Source organism: Hylobates moloch, unplaced genomic scaffold (genome assembly GCF_009828535.3).
Source record: "Hylobates moloch isolate HMO894 unplaced genomic scaffold, HMol_V3 SCAFFOLD_2, whole genome shotgun sequence".
Lineage (NCBI taxonomy): Eukaryota > Metazoa > Chordata > Mammalia > Primates > Hylobatidae > Hylobates > Hylobates moloch.
Window position 1 is genome coordinate 43,957,005 of NW_026652277.1, and position 19,131 is coordinate 43,976,135.

At 39.1% G+C, this 19,131-nt stretch overlaps 2 protein-coding genes and 1 non-coding gene across 7 annotated transcripts in view; 2 read left to right on the plus strand and 1 right to left on the minus strand.

Moving 5' to 3' along the window:
* HERC3 (HECT and RLD domain containing E3 ubiquitin protein ligase 3) overlaps window positions 1-19,131 on the minus strand; it is a 143,218-nt gene that overhangs the window by 33,743 nt on the left and 90,344 nt on the right. For all 5 annotated transcript variants that reach the window (XM_058432943.1, XM_032140652.2, XM_058432949.1 and 2 more), the window contains 4 exons: window positions 18,085-18,228; window positions 16,984-17,150; window positions 12,347-12,413; window positions 11,777-11,859 (listed from right to left, as the gene is read on the minus strand). In XM_058432943.1, coding sequence (XP_058288926.1) covers window positions 11,777-11,859; window positions 12,347-12,413; window positions 16,984-17,150; window positions 18,085-18,228 — 461 coding nt within the window. The remainder of the gene's footprint in view (window positions 1-11,776; window positions 11,860-12,346; window positions 12,414-16,983; window positions 17,151-18,084; window positions 18,229-19,131) is intronic.
* Window positions 788-2,177, plus strand: NAP1L5 (nucleosome assembly protein 1 like 5). Its single transcript, XM_032141645.2, has one exon. It carries the CDS (start codon window positions 1,277-1,279, stop codon window positions 1,829-1,831), a length of 555 nt encoding a protein of 184 aa, XP_031997536.1. The 5' UTR covers window positions 788-1,276; the 3' UTR covers window positions 1,832-2,177.
* Window positions 14,218-14,324, plus strand: LOC116477086 (U6 spliceosomal RNA). The gene has a single exon (XR_004250344.1). It is a non-coding gene; the product is annotated as a U6 spliceosomal RNA (small nuclear RNA).

Here is a 19,131-nt window from a genome sequence, read left to right on the forward strand (position 1 = left end):
GGTGAGGAGGATGGGGAAGAAGAGGGTGAAAAGGGTGAGAAAGAAGAGGGTAAGGAGAGAGAGGAAAAAGCGCGGGGGTGGGGAGGTGAGGAAGAAGGCAGTGAGTGGGGAAGAAGAGGGTGAGGAGGGTGGGGGAAGAAGAGGGTGAGGAGGGTGGGGAAAAGGACAGTGCGGGGGGGGGGGAAGGTGAGGAAGAAGGCAGTGAGTGGGGAAGAAGGCGGGGAAGAAGATGGGCAGAAGGTGGGGCATAAGACAGTGCGGGGGAGGGGCAGGAGGGAGGGAGAAGACGTGGTGTGGAAAGGTGTGAAAACAGATAGTGGGGAAGGCAGGGAAGCAGACGGTGTTGGGGGAAGACCCGGAAGACGAATGTGAGCGTGAGTGGGGTAGGATAGATGGCACATGCTTTAACCAAGATAAGAGGGGGCCTTGGCCCTGGGCCCCATGCTTTAGAGAGACTTGCTTTTTTTTTAGCCCTCCTCAAGCTTTAGTCCTTCCCACAGGCCAAAGATTCTGTAGGATCTTCTAGAACACACACCAGGACACCGGGAGCTCTGAGATTTCCTACCCAAATGGCTCCAAAACTGCTTCCAGGGGCATCCTGCTGAGAGACGACCTTGCCACCAGGATATGTGCCGCTAGGTGTGTGGAAGGGCCAAGGGGGTGTTGGGTGGACACACAGGTACAGAGCTTGGATATGCAAGCTGCCCTATCCACACACATGCACCCCAGGTCCCCAAAGGGGTGGAATGGAGCCAGCTTGCCCGTTCCTCCACTGCATGGAGAGGAATGTGGAGGAATCTAAGAGGTGATCAAACGCCAGCTATGGAGACAGATGCAGAGGAAAGCGAAGACATATGCACTGGCATTTGTAGAAGGGCCCGGATGGGGGTGAGGAGCACACGGAAAACGGTCTGAGGCTATCTATGCAGTTCCTGAAGCACCTCGGGCAACCACTGATACTCTCTGCCCAGCTCTACAGGGGGTGGGTACAGGGGTGCGCTGGGAACAGGGTGTCTGTCCAAAAGGCGGGTGTTGAGGGCCCAGAAGATGTCAGGGTAGCAGCAGGACGAATCTGGTGCAGTATGAGTGCACGGCCGTCAGCTGATAGTGGGAAGCCAGTCAAGTGCCGCGAAAGCAGGAGGCGGGGTCGCGGTCGACGTCATCCCCGCGGCCGCGCGTCACCGCCACTTGCCGCATCCACAAGATCTCTCTGGACCAGCTCGGGTGCAGGGCCTCTGCGGGAGCCCTCCTAGACCTCTGCGGCTTCTCCTCTAACATGGCCGACTCGGAAAACCAGGGGCCTGCGGAGCCTAGCCAGGCGGCGGCAGCGGCGGAGGCAGCGGCGGAGGAGGTAATGGCGGAAGGCGGTGCGCAGGGTGGAGACTGTGACAGCGCGGCTGGTGACCCTGACAGCGCGGCTGGTCAGATGGCTGAGGAGCCCCAGACCCCTGCAGAGAATGCCCCAAAGCCAAAAAATGACTTTATCGAGAGCCTGCCTAACTCGGTGAAATGCCGAGTCCTGGCCCTCAAAAAGCTGCAGAAGCGATGCGATAAGATAGAAGCCAAATTTGATAAGGAATTTCAGGCTCTGGAAAAAAAGTATAATGACATCTATAAGCCCCTACTCGCCAAGATCCAAGAGCTCACCGGCGAGATGGAGGGGTGTGCATGGACCTTGGAGGGGGAGGAGGAGGAGGAAGAGGAGTACGAGGATGACGAGGAGGAGGGGGAAGAGGAGGAGGAGGAGGAGGAGGCTGCTGCGGCAGAGGCTGCCGCGGGGGCCAAACATGACGATGCCCACGCCGAGATGCCTGATGACGCCAAGAAGTAAGGGGGGCAGAGATGGATGAAGAGAAAGCCCACGAAGAAAAAAGCCTGGTTTTGTTTTTCCCAGAATATTGGTGGACTTAAAAAGGCTCAGGTTTTTGACCAAAATACAATGTGAATTTATTCTGACATTCCTAAAATAGACTAAAGTGAAGCAATTAGATCCTGGCCAGCTCGATTCAAATTTGACTTTCATTTTGAACATAATAAATATATCAAAAAGTGTTAAAGAAAACCGAATTAAACCCAAAATTATGTTTTCATGGTCTCTTCTCTGAGGATTGAGGTTTACAAAGGGTGTCAGTAGATGCGAAGTAAAGAACGTCACTTTGAAACCCATTCATCACACAGCATACGCTACACATGGAACACCCAAGCCATGAATGAACACGTTCTCAGTGCTTAATTCTTAAATTTCTTTACTCATGACATTTCGCAGTGCAGAGAAGGCAGAACCCAAGAAAAACGTCATCTCTGAGACTTTGCTTTTGTAACGCAGACGTCAGCTTTACACTTCACAGGAGATTGATGGCACTGAGGAAGACTGCAATGGAGATCATGACACTACTGTTAATAAGGCCAGGAAAACTGCCATTTCAAGTTCTGAAAAATGTTTTGAGTATTTGAATTTAGAGAAACAACATGGTTCCAAGAAGGAGGGTGTAAAACCTGTAAAATACTGTCAACATATGTATTCATCAGTTACAATCTCATGTTTGTGTTTTCTTAGTAGTGTCTATTTACAAAGACGTAAAAAATACCCCAAATATGTTTAAGTATTAAATCACTTTACCTAGCGTTTTAGAAATATTAATTTACTTGAAGAGATGTAGAATGTAGCAAATTCTGTAAAGCATGTGTATCCAGTGTTACGTACTTTGAGCCTTGTGACGTCTTTCTGTCATGTAGCTTTTAGGGTGTAGCTGTGAAAATCATCAGAACTCTTCACTGAAGCTAATGTTTGGAAAATATATATACTTGAAGAACCAATCCAAGTGTGTGCCCCTACCCCCAGCTCAGAAGTAGAAAGGGTTTAAGTTTGCTTGTATTAGCTGTGCCTTCATTATTTTGCTATGTAAATGTGACATATTAATTATAAAATGGTGCATAATCAAATTTTACTGCTTGAGGACAGATGCATACAGTAAGGATTTTTAGGAAGAATATATTTAATGTAAAGGCTCTTAGCTTCTGTGTGGGTTTTGAATTATGTGTGAGCCAGTGATCTATAAAGAAACATAAGCTTAAAGTTGTTTATCACTGTGGTGTTAATAAAACAGTATTTTCAAAAAATATATATAAAAGACTCGGTACTGTGACTGCCTGTATTCAAATCCCAGCTCTGCCTCCTATTAGTAATGTACCTTAGGCAACTCAGCTAATACTCTCAGTGTTCAGTTTCTCCTCATCTACAAAAGGGAATAGGAATAGTCCCTTCCTCATGGGTTACTATGAAGAGCAAATGGATTAATACATATAAAGCCTATAGAATAGCGTCCAAACCATGGTAAGTGCTGAATAATTCTCAGCTATTATTATTACATGAAAGATAAAGACAGTGATTGGAAATTCAATCCTCCTTCTCTCCTGTTACAAAATGGGAGAAAGGGACATCACTACATCCCTCCCTATGTTTATGATTCCTTATTATGAAAGAAGAATGTGGCCTTTAATTCAGAAATGCAGGAAATTAAATAAACTATCTTGTTTTGTTTTCCTCAATATAATATCAGGTTTTTATCATCTCCCAGAAAGGATAAAAAAGGCTATTTCAACTTTATGTTTGCTTCATTCTGAATGAAGCAGAAAGTTTTTTTTAAAAACTGGACGCCAAAAAAATTAAAAAATCAGATGCCATTTGCTTCCTTTTCCCTGAAGGGTTAAAATTACAAAGAAGCAAAATTATATTGCTTTATCCTAGGGAATGGAAGGCAGCACTGACCTGCTGCAAATAACAACAGATTGTTGAGTACAAACAACCTTAAGGTAATGTTAATCTTCCTTATGCTCAGGCCAACCAAAAGAGAAAATCAGAATAATACATTACACATGAAGTTCTGATTATCTTAATTATATGATTATCTTAATAGAGAAAAAATCTAATAAAATTTAATATTCATTTCTTATATCCAGGAATGAGAGAGACTATCATTTTACTATTTTTCTGGGTCCAGTAAAAAGCAAAAATGATTGAAACACAACTAAGAGGTTAAGTATTGGGAAATGTTTTTTACGTATAGAAAACCCAAGAGAATCAACTGGAAAACAATTCAATTTAATAAGTTTGATGAATTGACCAGTTATCAGATAAATACACAAAAACCAATAACCATTTATAGGCACTAATAATGATCAAAATATATGTGAAAGGCTCTCACAGTAAAAATAAGCAATCAAAACATTTATAAAACCTCTAATAAGAAATGTGTATAACCTATGTAAAAATAAAAAACAAATCAACATAACATAAGCCTTTGGATAGTAAGATTGAATATCACAAAAATGTCAGTTCTTCCCAAATTAACTTTTATCACAATTCTAATCAAAACTCAAACTGGATCTGGAACCTAATATAATTACCATAATGTTCACCTTAAGAACAGCTAAGAAAACCTTTAGCAATTTGGAAACAATTTAGATTTTTACCTCAGACTACAGACTAATTGAAGAAAATATATTAAATATCAATTACTGGACAGGGAATGGCTAGGATTAGAGTGATATAAGACCAAAAGAAATAACACACATGACAACACAAAAATTAAGAAATCACAGAGTCAAAGACACTCTACATTTTCAAAACCAAAAACAGAGGATAAAACCTACAATAAATATGGATGGCAAAGGGTTAATAGTCATAAACATAATGAAGAGTTCCTATGAATCATATGAAAATTATTAAGTCCTACTAGAGAAATACATAAAGGACATCAGCAGAGTCTCTAAAAAGAGGAAAGACTGCAAACCCTGCCTGAGGCAGAAAGAACTCACCTAGTGCTGCGTGTTCCGGAACCTGCAGCACTAGGTGAGCCGGGGCTCTGGCAGGGTCTAGAGACAAGTGTTCCTAGCTATGTGCTCTGGCCAGCAATCTTTCTTTTGTTTATGATAAGACTTTAGCTATGGGGTTTTCTAGCTTAGAGAATTGTTGGCCACTTCTCTAAGGATACAGGAATGTTTGTGACGTCAAGCGATTTCTGCCATTTCCTAACTGGGCTAATCTTTATATTGTTTCCCGGACTGCTTATTTGATAGTTTCTCTGGCAACCCTAAAACCTGCATGTTAACATCTAGCAGGATACCCTTGCTTCAAGGTAGGTCAAACACTATCATTCATAAACCATTTTAACCTATTATAGGCCAAAATTAGTCAACAAAGCACAAAATAACTGGCAGAAAGAAAGGCAGCATGCAACACACACTCAACCAACTCTCTGAGTATTACACAGAAAACTGGCATGCCGATGCTTACTGTGAAAAATGGCATGGCAGCTCTCTCTGCCTGAGAATGTACACTCAATGCATACACATAGACACATTTACACATATACACACACGTACACACTTTTTATTGAGGTGAAATTCGCATAACATAAAATTAATCATTTTAAAGGGAACAATTCAGTGGCATTTTGTACATTCACAATGCTGTGCAACCACCACCTTCTAGTTAATTCATTTTTTAAACAAATATTTTAGATGTAAACAGCAGTAAAATAGATCAATACTGTGTAGAGTATGTAAAGTAGCCTATGTGTGAAAGAAATGCAACTTTTTTTTTTTTTAAAGAACACACACCATGTTTCTAAGGACTGGGTGAAATGGTGATAATGACATATAAGGGAGTATAATTCATTAGCAAAATCAATTTATCAAAAATATCTACCAACAAATTCAAATGTTATACATTTTAATTCCATTTCACCCCTGAGACCTTATCATTAAAAAGCAATTTTAAAGGCACAAAATCCTTTATACACAAAGGATACTTGATACAGTCTTATTAAAAATGGTGGTGGGGGGAAAGAGAAAAAAGAGGAATAAAAAAGAACACACAAACAAGCCAAATATTCAACAGTGAAGAAACAGAAAAATACACATTCACATAGCAGACCATGCAGTCACAATTAACGGCATTCATGAGGACTCTGAAATAGCATTTTAAATATAAGCATTGTCTTCACCTAAGTTTAAATATTCAGACATTCCATTTCATATGTATATTCGTTATGTTTTTAACTATTCCAATTTTGCTTTTTAAAAACATTACCTAGTCAGCCTGAAACGAAAAAAAGCAAAGTCTTCAAAGTCATTTTTCTTCCTGGGGGAAAGGACGATGGGAACTCTTGAGCTCCAGCCTTAGCCCTTGAGAGGCCATATGCTGATGCCCATGGAGCGCAGTCTAACTCAAACCACCTGGCTTTGAATCCTGGCTCTGGTTTGGAATCCTGGACTTCTAGCTGTGTAACCTTAAACAAGAGACTTATGCCTGTCTGTGCCTCAGTTTCCTCATCAGTAAATGGGGGGAGCCTTACATGTAAAATATTTCAAATAGTGTCTGACGCATGGTAAGCACTCAAGAAGTGTTACTGGCATTTTAATTCTGCTGTTCCTATAATAGTCCAGTGCAAATACAATGCAGATCTTAAAGACTGCATCCCTCAGAAACTATCCTGAAAGATCAACTGAAGTCTGCCAGCGGTCCTGAAGTAGATCTTAAGGAGCAAGAAGTGTTTGTCATACATGAGTTTTATTCTCAGGTTCTCACTAGGGAATCTAGATGCCCTTTGAAGCACTGACCTTAAGTTTGGCATTTCTCACTATGTGATCTTTTTACTCTACTCTCTGCCCCCCACTGCCCCACCAGCCCCATGTGTGTGTGTCATCTGTTTCTTTTTTAATATGGGGAAATGGGAAGACAGCAATTGCATTTAATTTGATTGCATCAAATTAAGGTAAATTTTAGGGAATCTAGAATGATATATGGGTTTTTCACTAATGGTTATAACACCATGTTATAGACCATAAGAAATGCTTAACCATGAGTAGTCATGTGATGTAGTATTATCCAGATGTGACTACCAGCTGGTGGCAAGATTTGTCTATGATGCAGCCACCAGTAATCAGCCACAGATGTTCTTTTACCTGGATGCCTACAACTCATTTGACTGTGTAGGTTCTGTCCAAGGATAGAAAGCATTTTAAAACCAAATGAAATGGAATAAATTATGAATACAGAATTGGTATTCCTCTGGCATTTTCCCCTGAGGCAGCAATGCCAGCAAATATCTTACTGTTAACAAAAACAGCCTCAATGCCAGAAGTATCTGTGAATACAACTGCCTAAGTTAAAAGTCCAGTAAGTATTCTTCTTATAGCTCTTTCATTTTCTTAGTCATATAATTTAGGACTGCCAATGACTACATTATGGCATATAGCCAAGGAAATAATGACTATAATGATCAATCTTTTATAACTTCATACAGCCTTTCTTACCAGGACCTCAATGTACTTTGTTGGTAAGATTTCTATTTTGTGCAGCATAAAATGAAAAGAAAAAAATTCATTCATGTCTTTTTCTGGTGGTCCCTAACCAAAACAGCTATAGTAAAGAGTACAGCAGTAACCATGAATGGGACTGGTGTCCTTATAAGAGTCATGAGAGCTTGCTTCCCATCGCTGCTCTCCACCATGCTAGGATACAACGAGAAGTCAGCAGTCTGCAACGTGGAAGAAGGCCCTCGCCAGAACGTAACCATGCTGGCAGCCTAATCTTGGACTTCCAGCCTCCAGAATGTGACAAATACATTTGTGTTGTTTATAAGCCATCCAGTTTATCGTACTTTTTTACAGCGGCCCAAAGACAAACAAGTAACTGTGACAGCAACAGGGTCTCCTGCCTGTCACTGAGTGACACAGACATGTACATCAGTGCCTAAAGCAGCATGGATGAGTTCACAGTGTACTCAATGAGTACTCTGAAAAACCAAAATCTAAATTTCTACCTAGTACAAAGCTGTTTCGTATATCTTGAACGCAGTATAATGCAATCAAAATTTCTCTGTCTGAAACGACAACTCAGATTTTTCCATCACTTTACAGAGCACCTTTCATGTTTATATCCTCTTCTCTACTTTCTAGTATCCAAATCTTAGTAGGCTTCCAAACTTAGCTCTATCCCATATTTGTCCTCCCAGATGCATCTGTCCAAGCTGACTTCTCTGAACGCCTTCAGATTCAACCACCCAATTTAGTCTTCATATTCCATTTATGGTTGCATCTGAGAACAGCTTATCACCCTAAACGAACTGTGTTATATTTTACTATTCCTGCAGTCTCTCCCACAACTGTTGAGTCAATTCAATTGTTGATTCAAATAAATGTCTGTTGAATAAGGAGAAAGACAGTGAGAGTCACAGGGAGAGAGAAATGCAGAAACAGAAAGAGAGAAAAATTCAGACTCAGAAAGAGAACAAAAAAGACAGAGACAAAAAATATGCTAAGAGAAATAACTTCACAAAGATATGAAAAGGAGTAATAATTTCTGGCCACTGCCTCAATTGCAGACTACATTGCCAATTGCCTATTCCTGCACTAGGTCATTCATTTCCCCAGCCACTGTATCATACTCACAGAGCACTATGATGACTCACCAGAGGATGAGGACACTCTGAATGTTCCCCTTCCTCAGGATGCTTGCCTATCCCATTGTTAGCTTCTAACAAATGATGCACACATTATCTTGTTTGAAACTTAATGCAAAAGCTAAGACATTGTTTGAAAGACTAAAGGCTATGTATGTATCTACATACATACTTACACGCATCTACAATGTTATAAAGCAATCCCCAAAACCAGGAGGGAAGAGAAATCAGCTGGGCCAACAAATCTGCTTTATGATCTGCCATAAATTTCCCAATTCTAAAAACATTATCTGACTATATGGAATAAAAAGCCTGTTCTTATTAAGGAAATAAACATCCTGAAAATAAATTATTTACTGTTAACAAAAGTACCAATGTTATATAGATAAAGGAAAATGCTTTTAGCCCCAAAAGATTCTTATCAAGGGTTTTGATTGCACCATTCTTACTTGAATCAAGACTAGCCTCTACATTAGGTTTCTAGAGCCAAGATAATTCCATCAACTGAAGCCATTTTTGTTGGGTGTCTGGGTGGCTTCTGCATCATTTCACTCAACTCTGATACTATAGCTCACTTTCGCCAAAGCTAAGGCTTCTTGGATAGTCCGGAAGGTTTACATGAAAAAAAAAAAAAAAAAAAAAAAATGGTTACTGAATGCTGTATGAGATCATACTAGCTTCAAGTTGTTTGTTAAAATGTCAAGGATGGGCCAGGAGCGGTGGCTCATGCCTGTAATCCCAGCACCTTGGGAGGCCGAGGCGGGCAGATCAGCTCAGGTCAGGAGTTCGAGACCAGCCTGGCGAACATGGCAAAACCCCGTCTCTACTAAAAATATAAAAATTAGCCGGGCATGGTGGTACATGCCTGTAATCCTGGTTATGCGGGAGGCCGAGGCAGAAGAATCGCTTGAATCCAGGAGGTGAAGGTTGCAGTGAGCCGAGATTGCACCACTGCACTCCAGCCTTGGAGACAGAGTGAGACTCTGTCTCGGAAAAAAAAAAAAAAAGTAGTCAAGGATAGAAGAAGTCTGTCAATATTTTTCTTTTTTTTTTTTTTTTTTTTTTTTTTTTTGCCAGGGGGAGATGAGGTCTTGCTTTGTCGTCCAGGCTGGAGTGTAGAGGCATGATCATGGCTCACTACAGCCTCCACTTTCCAAGCTCAAGTGATCCTCCCACCTTAGCCTCCTGAGTAGCTGGAACTACAGATGTGCATTGCCACACACCTGGCTAATTTTTTTTTTTGTTTTGTACTTTTTTGTAGAGACTTGGTTTTGCTATCTTGCCCACGCTGGTCTTGAACTTCTGAGCTCAAGCAATTCACCCACCTTGGCCTCCCAAAGTTCTGGGATTACAGGCATGAGCCCCTGCATCCAGCCCATTCCTATTTTCAAAAGGAAAGATTATGGAAGAAAATCAAGATAGATCACTTGGACAGAGTGAATTTAATAGGATCTCCAATTGCATCTTCCCAATTATTTAGAGGAAGAAGCCAATAAAAGTCCAGAGTGAGTTTTACTTAATTTTCCTGCATGCGTACAAACAGCATCTAGTTTCTCCACATCTGTATCTTTTTTTCATAGCTTAAATGAAACCTTGCTTTCCTCTCTAAAGGCTTCCAAAGAAAGACTGTCATTCTCTCACCTTTCCCACCCCCTACCTGCTCTTTCCTTAAGCCAAGTAGTTTCAATGCTAGCCTGTGTGCAAATTATGCTCAAATCCTCAAAAGTCTGCATTTTATTCTTACATAGCTCCTCTAAGAAATTACATTTTCCTTGTCCTTGTTTTTCATTTCACCACTTCTTTCTTGTTGATTCTTGCTGTAAGCGACCTCAAATTTAATAGTGATTGAGGCTCACATAACTAATTAAAAAATATTCATATAAGACTTCTTTATTGAGATATATAAATTTTCTGCTCTAAACACAATCACCTGGGTATCACAAAGACATATCAAAATCAATATATTCAAAACAGAACTTTCCCTTGAACCTGCTTTATAGACTCTGTTTCCTATTAGTGTTTGAATTAGAAACCTCAGCATTATTATTAATATATGCCTCTCTCATACCATCCATATATAATCAGACACTAGCTCCTATTTGGTTATTTAACCAACTCTGCTTCCCACTGACTGCATTCTGGCTGTCAACATCCTTTACTTGAGCTACCTCAAAAGCCTCCTAATGGGTATCCCTGCACATGGTCTATTTCCACATGACCCCCAAAGTAATCTTTCTAAAATAGAAACCAACCATGTTCTACTCCAAGCACCGTTCAAGGCCTTGATAACCTCCACTCTGATGCTACTACAGTCTCCCTTCATCCATACACCAGTCCCCACTCCACAACTACCCAACATTCTCTACCATGTGTCAAACTGGAGAGTTCCGACTCATCTGGTGCCTAAAATGTTTCCTCCAACTTGCATTCTTTAATGTCTGATAGAAGTGTTGTAGCCTCTTACCCTAGTACCGTGGCACCTAGGCTACAACTTCTATCACATACACTGGATTCTATCGCAATTATTCCATACATTGACCCTTCTAAACTAATCCCAAGCTTCTAAGGATAGAAGTTATTCACCCTCTATACCCAGCAATATGGCTGGCACACAGTGGGCACTCAGTGTTTATAAAGTAAATTGATTTCATGCAGATTAGCATAATTTAATATAAAAGTAAGCAAAATTGAGTATCTTCTCTCCTCTAAAGAGTTAACTCAGAGATTATGAATCATCCTGAAAAGTCAAATGTACCTGAATTTGTTATGATCCAGAGAGAATAACTTAATTTAAAACCTCTATGACAAATCATTCAGCAGTAAAATAGCAGCGATAGTAAGCACCTTTATAAAATTCATTTATTCGACACATATTTTTTGAGTATTTTTGTGCCAGGCACTCTGTTAGATACTAGAAACTCTGTGCTAGATGCTGGGAGTCCATTCATTTCAAAGTATTTTCCTGTAAATGATCTCATTTCATTCTCACAACCATCCCATGAAGTAGAGAGGACAGTGATTATAATCCCCATTTGGCAGATGAGAAAACTGAAACCAGTTTATGTAACTTGCTCAGAGTCAAAGCCAAAAAGATGCAGCTCTAGAACTAAAACAGTCACCTCCTGAACCTAGGCCTGGTGCTTGCTCTGCTTTAAAAATTATTTAAAATCTGTAAATTCTTGCCCTATCACCTTACCTCCTCTGAAGAAGGTATTAATATTAAAAGGTAATTTTTATTTTGGTCTTAAATGTAAAACTGCAGAAATATGAAGTAGCAGCATCTGCAACAGTCCAAGGTCAGGACTAACCTGTTATCCTTGCACACAGTCACATTATCTCCCCCAGGTATCAGCTTCTTCTGTTCGATCACTCCATAGCTTTCTCGGCAGATCTATATTTAAGGTGGAAAAAAGAAATATTTCAATTTTGTTGATGATTCATCTTTCTAGAACTCAAATGACTGAGAGAGGCTTTAGGAACAAATGTAGTTTCATGACTATTACAGAAAATTAGTGGGAGAATAATCAGAACTTGAGTCAGAAAACATTAGCACGTTAAAAAACATCTTTTGTTTTAGGACATGGAGTTGCCAATAAACGCAATCAAGGAGAAAATGACACGAACTCAAGAATATGTGTCAAGAGTAGGAAGGATCATTTCTTCAATAATTTTCCTAAGTGCACAGATTAATCATTCATTCATTTATTCAACACACTCACTGAACCCCTATAACACTCAAGACACTACGACTAAAATAATTTGATTCAAAGAAGTCTCTGACTTTTTTCTATGACTTGAAGAAGAACTAATGTTAATTATCACTCTAAAGATGGTAAGAGAGACAGCCACAATCCTAAGTAAACTGTGGAAATTCTTACCGTGAAGTTGAGGCAGAAAGTCTCCTCCACATCCTCCCCGGGGTAATCTAAAAGCTCCTGGAGACTCCTAATCACAGAATGACAGAAAAGGAAAAGTGGCAAGTCAGACACTGCTGCAACAGTGTTTCTACTTCAGTTACGTGTCCAGACCATTTCCAAGGAAAAACTATGAAAGAAGATTCTGGAAGAAACATAAATCCAGACGGAGAGAAAATCATGTACCTACACCTTGCAGAGTATTATGGCACTAGACCTATAAAACATTCATTAATTATTCTCTCTTCTTACCGACAAATCTTATTAGACTTGAAAAGAAATTCAGATGGATTTTTAATCTGACATACTTGTGTCCTCTTAACTCTGGTGTAGCTTGCAAGTGTGTGTGTATACATACAAATGAGGAGATGGTATTGCAGGGGCCCTCCAGCCAGCTTCACTGGCTTATGCATTAGTAAAATAATCCTTCCATCATACAAAATAAAAAAAGCCACAAAGTCACCACATCCACTGAGGAATCTTAATGGCTTACTTGTTAATGCAGAAGTCTCTATATGGTAAAGACCAGGGGTGCCCAACCTTTTGGCATCCCTGGGCCACACTGGAAGAAGAAGAATTGCCTTGGGCCATACATAAAATACACTCACACTGATTTTTTTTTAAGAGATGGAGAGAGGAAAAGAAGTTGTATTTGAGAGGGTATGCATTGCACAGGTGTAACAAGCTGATATTTGCATGTCAAATGTGTCCATAAAAATATACTGTCTCTGTGTAATTCAGCATAAAACACTGCTAACTGTCTTCAACAACAATATAATTTTAAAAGATTGATTTCAGACACTCCAAAAATTCACAAGCCAAGAAAACTATCATAGTTGTTCACCTTCTCCCTAATGTTAACCAGTGAAAAAAGAGCTTCTTTTTAAATAGTTTTTTCTTCCTTGAGACTGAAGAGACATAAAAATAAGTCTGGTTTTGTTATTAGTACACAGATAAAATATATATTGAAGAAAACATATCTTTACTTTTTTTTTCACCCAGTTAGACTGGCTTTATTATTATTATTTTACTTTAAGTTCTGGGATACATGTGCAGAACGTGCAGGTTTGTTACATAGGTATACAAGTGCTATGGTGGTTTGCTGCACCTATCAACCTGTCATCTAGGTTTTAAGCCCCACATGCATTAGGTATTTGTCAAAATGCTCTCCATCCCCTTCCTCCTCCACCCCCCAACAGGCCCCACTGTGTGATGTTCCCCTCCCTGTGTCCACACGTTCTCATTGTTCAACTCCCACTTATAAGTGAGAACACGCGGTGTTTGGTTTTCTGTTCCTGTGTTAGCTTGCTAAGAATGATGGCTTCCAGCTTCATCCATGTCCCTGCAAAGGACATAAACTCATTCATTTTTATGGCTGCATAGTATTCCATGGTGTGTATGGGCCACATTTTCTTTATCCAGTCTATCATTGATGGGCATTTGGGTTGGTTCCAAGTCTTTGCTATTGTAAATAGTGCTGCAATAAACATACATGTGTGCATGTGTCTTTATAGTAGAATGATTTATAACCCTTTGGATATATACCCAGTAATGGGACAGCTGGGTCAAATAGTATTTCTACTTCTAGATCCTTGAGGAATCGCCACACTGTCTTCCACAATGGTTGAACTAATTTACACTCCCACCAAGAGTGTAAAAGCATTCCTGTTTCTTCAGAGCCTTGCCAGCAACTATTGTTTCCTGACTTCTTAATCATCGCCATTCTGACTGGCGTGAGATGGTATCTCATTGTGGTTTTGATTTACATTTCTCTAATGACCAGTGATGATGAGCTTTTTTTCACATGTTTGTTGGCCACATAAATGTCTTCTTTTGTGCTCGCTTTGGCAGCACATATACTAAAATTGGAACAATACAGAGAAGATTAGCATGGCCCCTGTGTAAGGATGACACGCAAATTCGTGAAGCGTTCCATATTTAAAAAAAAAAAAAAAGTCTTCTTTTGAGAAGCACCTGTTCGTATCCTTTGCCCACTTTTTGATGGGGTTGTTTTTTTCTTGTAAATTTGTTTAAGTTCCTTGTAGATTCTGGATATTAGACCTTTGTCAGATGGATAGATTGCAAAAATTTTCCCCATTCTGTAGGTTTTCTGTTCCCTCTGCTGATAGTTTCTTTCGCTGTGCAGAAGCTCTTTAGTTCAATTAGATCTCATTTGTCAATTTTGGCTTTTGTTGCCCTTGCTTTTGGTGTTTTAGACGTGAAGTCTTTGCCCATGCCTATGTCCTGAATGGTATTACCTAGGTTTTCTTCTAGAGTTTTTATGGTTTTGGGTTTTTACATTTAAGTCTTTAATCCATCTTGAGTTAATTTTTGTATAAGGTGTAAGGAAGGGGTCCAGTTTCTGTTTTCTGCATATGGCTAGCCAGTTTTCCCAGCACCATTTATTAAAGAGGGAATCCTTTCCTCATTGCTTGTTTTTGTCAGGTTTGTCAAAAATCAGATGATTGTAGATGTGTGGTATTATTTCTGAGGTCTCTGTTCTGTTCTATTGGTCTATATATCTGTTTTGGTACCAGTACCATGTTGTTTTGGTTACTATAGCCTTGTAGTATAGTTTAAAGTCAAGTAGCATAATGTCTCCAGCTTTGCTTTTGCTTAGGATTGTCTTGGCTATACAGGCTCTTTTTTGGTTCCATACAAAATTTAAAGTAGTTTTTTATAATTCTGAACGGAAAGTCAATGGTAGCTTGATGGGAATAGTACTGAATCTATAAATTACTTTGGGAAGTAGGCCATTTTCACAATATTGATTCTTCCTATCCATGAGCATGGAATTTCTTTCCATTTGTTTCTGTTGTCTCTTATTTCTTTGGGAAGTAGTACACTAACACTAATGATAGCTAATGAACTAAAAGAAGAAAAATTGCAAAAAAAATCTCATGATGTTTTAAGAAAGTTTGTGAGTTTGTGTTGGGCTGCATTCAAAGCCGTCCTGGACCACACACAGTCTGCAGGCCAAGGGTTAGACAAGCTTGGTAAAAAACACTTTATTATCTCTGTCACACTAACTAAAGAATAATGAAAAAAATGTACTCTAAAAAGAGGAGTATGTTTATGACAACACAGTCATATCCTAGCTCTCAAGAGAATACATTCTTATAACTAGATCTCATTCACACTTCCTTCTTTAGTGAGCTCCAGTCTTGCAATTCTATCAAGAGTTGCCTGGAAAGAAAAGTCCTAGTGTGGAATTTAAATCTGCCACCAGTTAATCAGCCAAAGTCATTACTTGAAATACATAATTCTCAGCCACATAGGCAAAGTAAGGGACGCACATTTCTGTTGCTCTCTAGCCTTCTCTTTCAGTTACCAAAAAATTAACACTGTCTGGGTCTCCTGTGCCACTTTTTAGTATTACTTCTAAGTTTTTTCTTCGACTCTGTGTGCTCTCCCATCCTTTATAGTTTCTCAGTATTGGTGTCCTATACGAGAGGGATGCTCTCATTTATGGAGGGTACCTTCATTAGTATCCCTTCTCTACAAAAAGATGTTCCCTCCTGTTAAAGTTGTCCTTTTATATACTTGATCTGATGTGACCCAAAACCAATACAGAGAAACTCAAGAATAAAAGGAATTTTAAGAGCCAGAAAGAGAATAACATAACATAAAAATGTGGCTCTACTATTCTGGAAACATTGTGGCAGTTCCTCAAAAGGATAAATACAGAGTTACTCAGCAATTATACTCCTAGGCATATACCAAGAGAAATGAAAACTTGCATTTGTACAAAAACTGTGCACAAATGTTCATGGCAGCATTATTCATAATAGTCAAAATTAGAAACAACCCGATGTCCATCAACTGATGAATGGATAAATAAAATGTGGCATATCCATATAATGAAACATTATTTGGCAGTTTAAAAAATAAAATACAGTTGGCCCTTCATATCCACATGTTTCCACATCCATGGATTCAACCAAAGGCCAACCAAAATTATAGTATTTTCAGAGAGGTTGACTGATGGGCACAAATACACATTTTGATAGAAGAAATATGACCTTAGTATTTGATAGATCAGTAGGATGACCATAGTTTACAATAATCTATTGTATATTTCAAAATAGAATAATTCGAGTGTTTCTAACATAAAGAGAAATATTTAAGGTGATGGATATCCCAGTTACACTGGTTTGAACTTTACAAATTATATAATGTATTATATTATCACATGTACCCCCAAAATATGTATATCTATTTTGCCTCAACAACAAAGACAGTTTAATTAAAGAAAGAAAATACAGTATTTGCAGGGTGTAAAACCCAAGGATATGGAAGGCCAACTTTTACAATCCATGGGTTCTTCCAGGGCCCCTGCAGGACTTGAGCATATGTGGATTTTGGTATCTGCAGGGTGTCCTGGAACTAATACCCCTCGGATACCAATATTGTACTGATAACACAGGCAATGTTTCAAGCAAGTAGCTGTACAGCTACATCTTAAACACAACACACATAACAGGGTCTAACCATAGGATGCAATAAACTCAGATTTGTACAGATGGTATTTTCAACCTTTACTCCTCATGCCACAGGCAGCCACAACAGTTTCAGATACCAATCGCCTTTTAGCTTTGTACCTTCCTTCAGTGGGTGACAACTCCTTTAAGTCTTCCAAGCCAGGCTTTACGTTGAGTAACTTCTTGTAGAGAGCCAATGGGAAGTGGAGATCAACTACAGTGGAGTTGTAGATAGCTAGTCCACAGGTTATACCAATCAAGTGAAACCAGTTGTGCTCTACAAAACACTTTTTAGGACATATACAAATGTGTTAAAAAGAAATGCAATGTTTGTGGCCTTCAAACATTCTATCATTTCCCTCAAAATATTTTCAAAATAAAAGAATAAAGGTCTCATTAATATTTAGTTACCTTCTGTAGCAAAGAAACACCCTGACAAAAGTTGTTATCCATTAAAGATGCAATGTAGACAGAGTTAAGCATTTGTACCTAGTGATACAGAGAACAGCTCACAGTCATCTAGAGCAGGGCTATCCAACAGAACTTTCAGCCATGATGGAAACATTCTATTCTGTCCCATCTTATATGGTAGCCACTGGATACATGTGTCTACTAGGCACAGGAAATGTGGCTAGTACTATGGAGCAAATGAATCTTTGCTGTTACTTACTTTTAAATAAATAATACATAAATAGCCACATGTGGCTAGTGCCTAGTGGCTACCTTTTAGTATGGTGCAGATCTAGGAAGAAAACTCTCATAGAAAAAAATGTAAATGACAGTCTGATTGAAATTAGAACGCCTTTAAAAACTTAGCTCTCCTACTGAAGTTTCAAAAATAAAGTGTGCATGCATATGTGTGTGTGTGATAATATATTATCATAGTTATTAAAATCAGACGTATTTGATTATTGACCTTCCACATGTCACAAAACCAATTTATCACACTGTTTCCTTTCACCCTTCTCAGATAACAAGACTTGGATCTTACCTACTAGAAATGGAAATGGGACTGATGGCTCACAAAATGCACTATGAGGTCTTGGCAACAAGTATAAATGAAGACCGGATAAACATTTTAATTACTTATAAACATTTTGAATTATTATCCTTGTTATGTTCCCCTTTGCAAAGTTAGAAGTTAGGGGATTGGTCTGACAACAAAAAGAAAAGAAAAGTTTAATTTAATCCATCTGTTTAATTGTGACACAACTTACTTACCGTATCTGAAAACCACAAGAGATTTGAATCTTGATAGTAGGTAAACATTCCATAGATGGGATTCAAAAGTTCTTTTAACAGCAAAAGAAAAAATTCTTTTGTAACACCACCAGCATCCACTGCTTCTTCACCATCAAAGATTACCTTAAAATAATAGAATAGAATTAATGATTCAGGGAAATCTATGACAAATTTTATCTCTTTTTAGCAGACCATTTTCTAAACTCAGGACAAAGGAAGGAAAGCATAACAAAGAATATACACTGATGCAATGAAAACTGCAAGGTGTGTCTGTTGATTATTGCTGGTAAAGTTTTAACAAGGTACTTATAGATACATACAATTTTTACTAGGTGCTTCAAGGGATACAAAGGAAGTCAGAAATTTACCATGTGTCCTTAGAAAGTCTACCACCTATTGGCTGGGCGCGGTGGCTCACGCCTGTAATCCTAGCACTTTGGGAGGCCAAGGCAGGCAGATCACCTGAGGTCAGGGGTTCAAGACCAGCCTGGCAAACATGGTGAAACCCTGTCTCTACTAAAAATACAAAAATGAGCCTGGCGTGGTGGCGGGCACCTGTAATCCACTAGTCGGGAGGATGAGACAGGAGTGTCGCTTGAATCTGGGAGGCAGAGTTTGCAATGAGCCGAGATCGCACCACTGCACTCCAGCCTGGGCAACAAAGAGTGAAACTCCGACAAAAAAAAAAAAAAGTCTACCATCTACTTAAGGGCGGAAAGGACAAACATAAAAGAAGCAGAGAATACTTTTTATTTTTAAAGAGTCAAATATATAATGAGAGGTAAATATTCTGGCACATAGAAAAAAATGATTTTTCATTTAACTTGAATAAAAGAACATTTTCTGGGAGAAATCACTCTCAATAGGGTTCTTGAAGTAACTGCTACATGTAGAAGAGAAGAGGGTATTCTAATCAGACACAGACATGGGCTCTGTGAGGGAGTGGAAGTGGGCATGCTGGATACATAATGGTTATTAACTAACAACTACAGCAAATCAACAAATGGCATGGAGTTTACTACATGC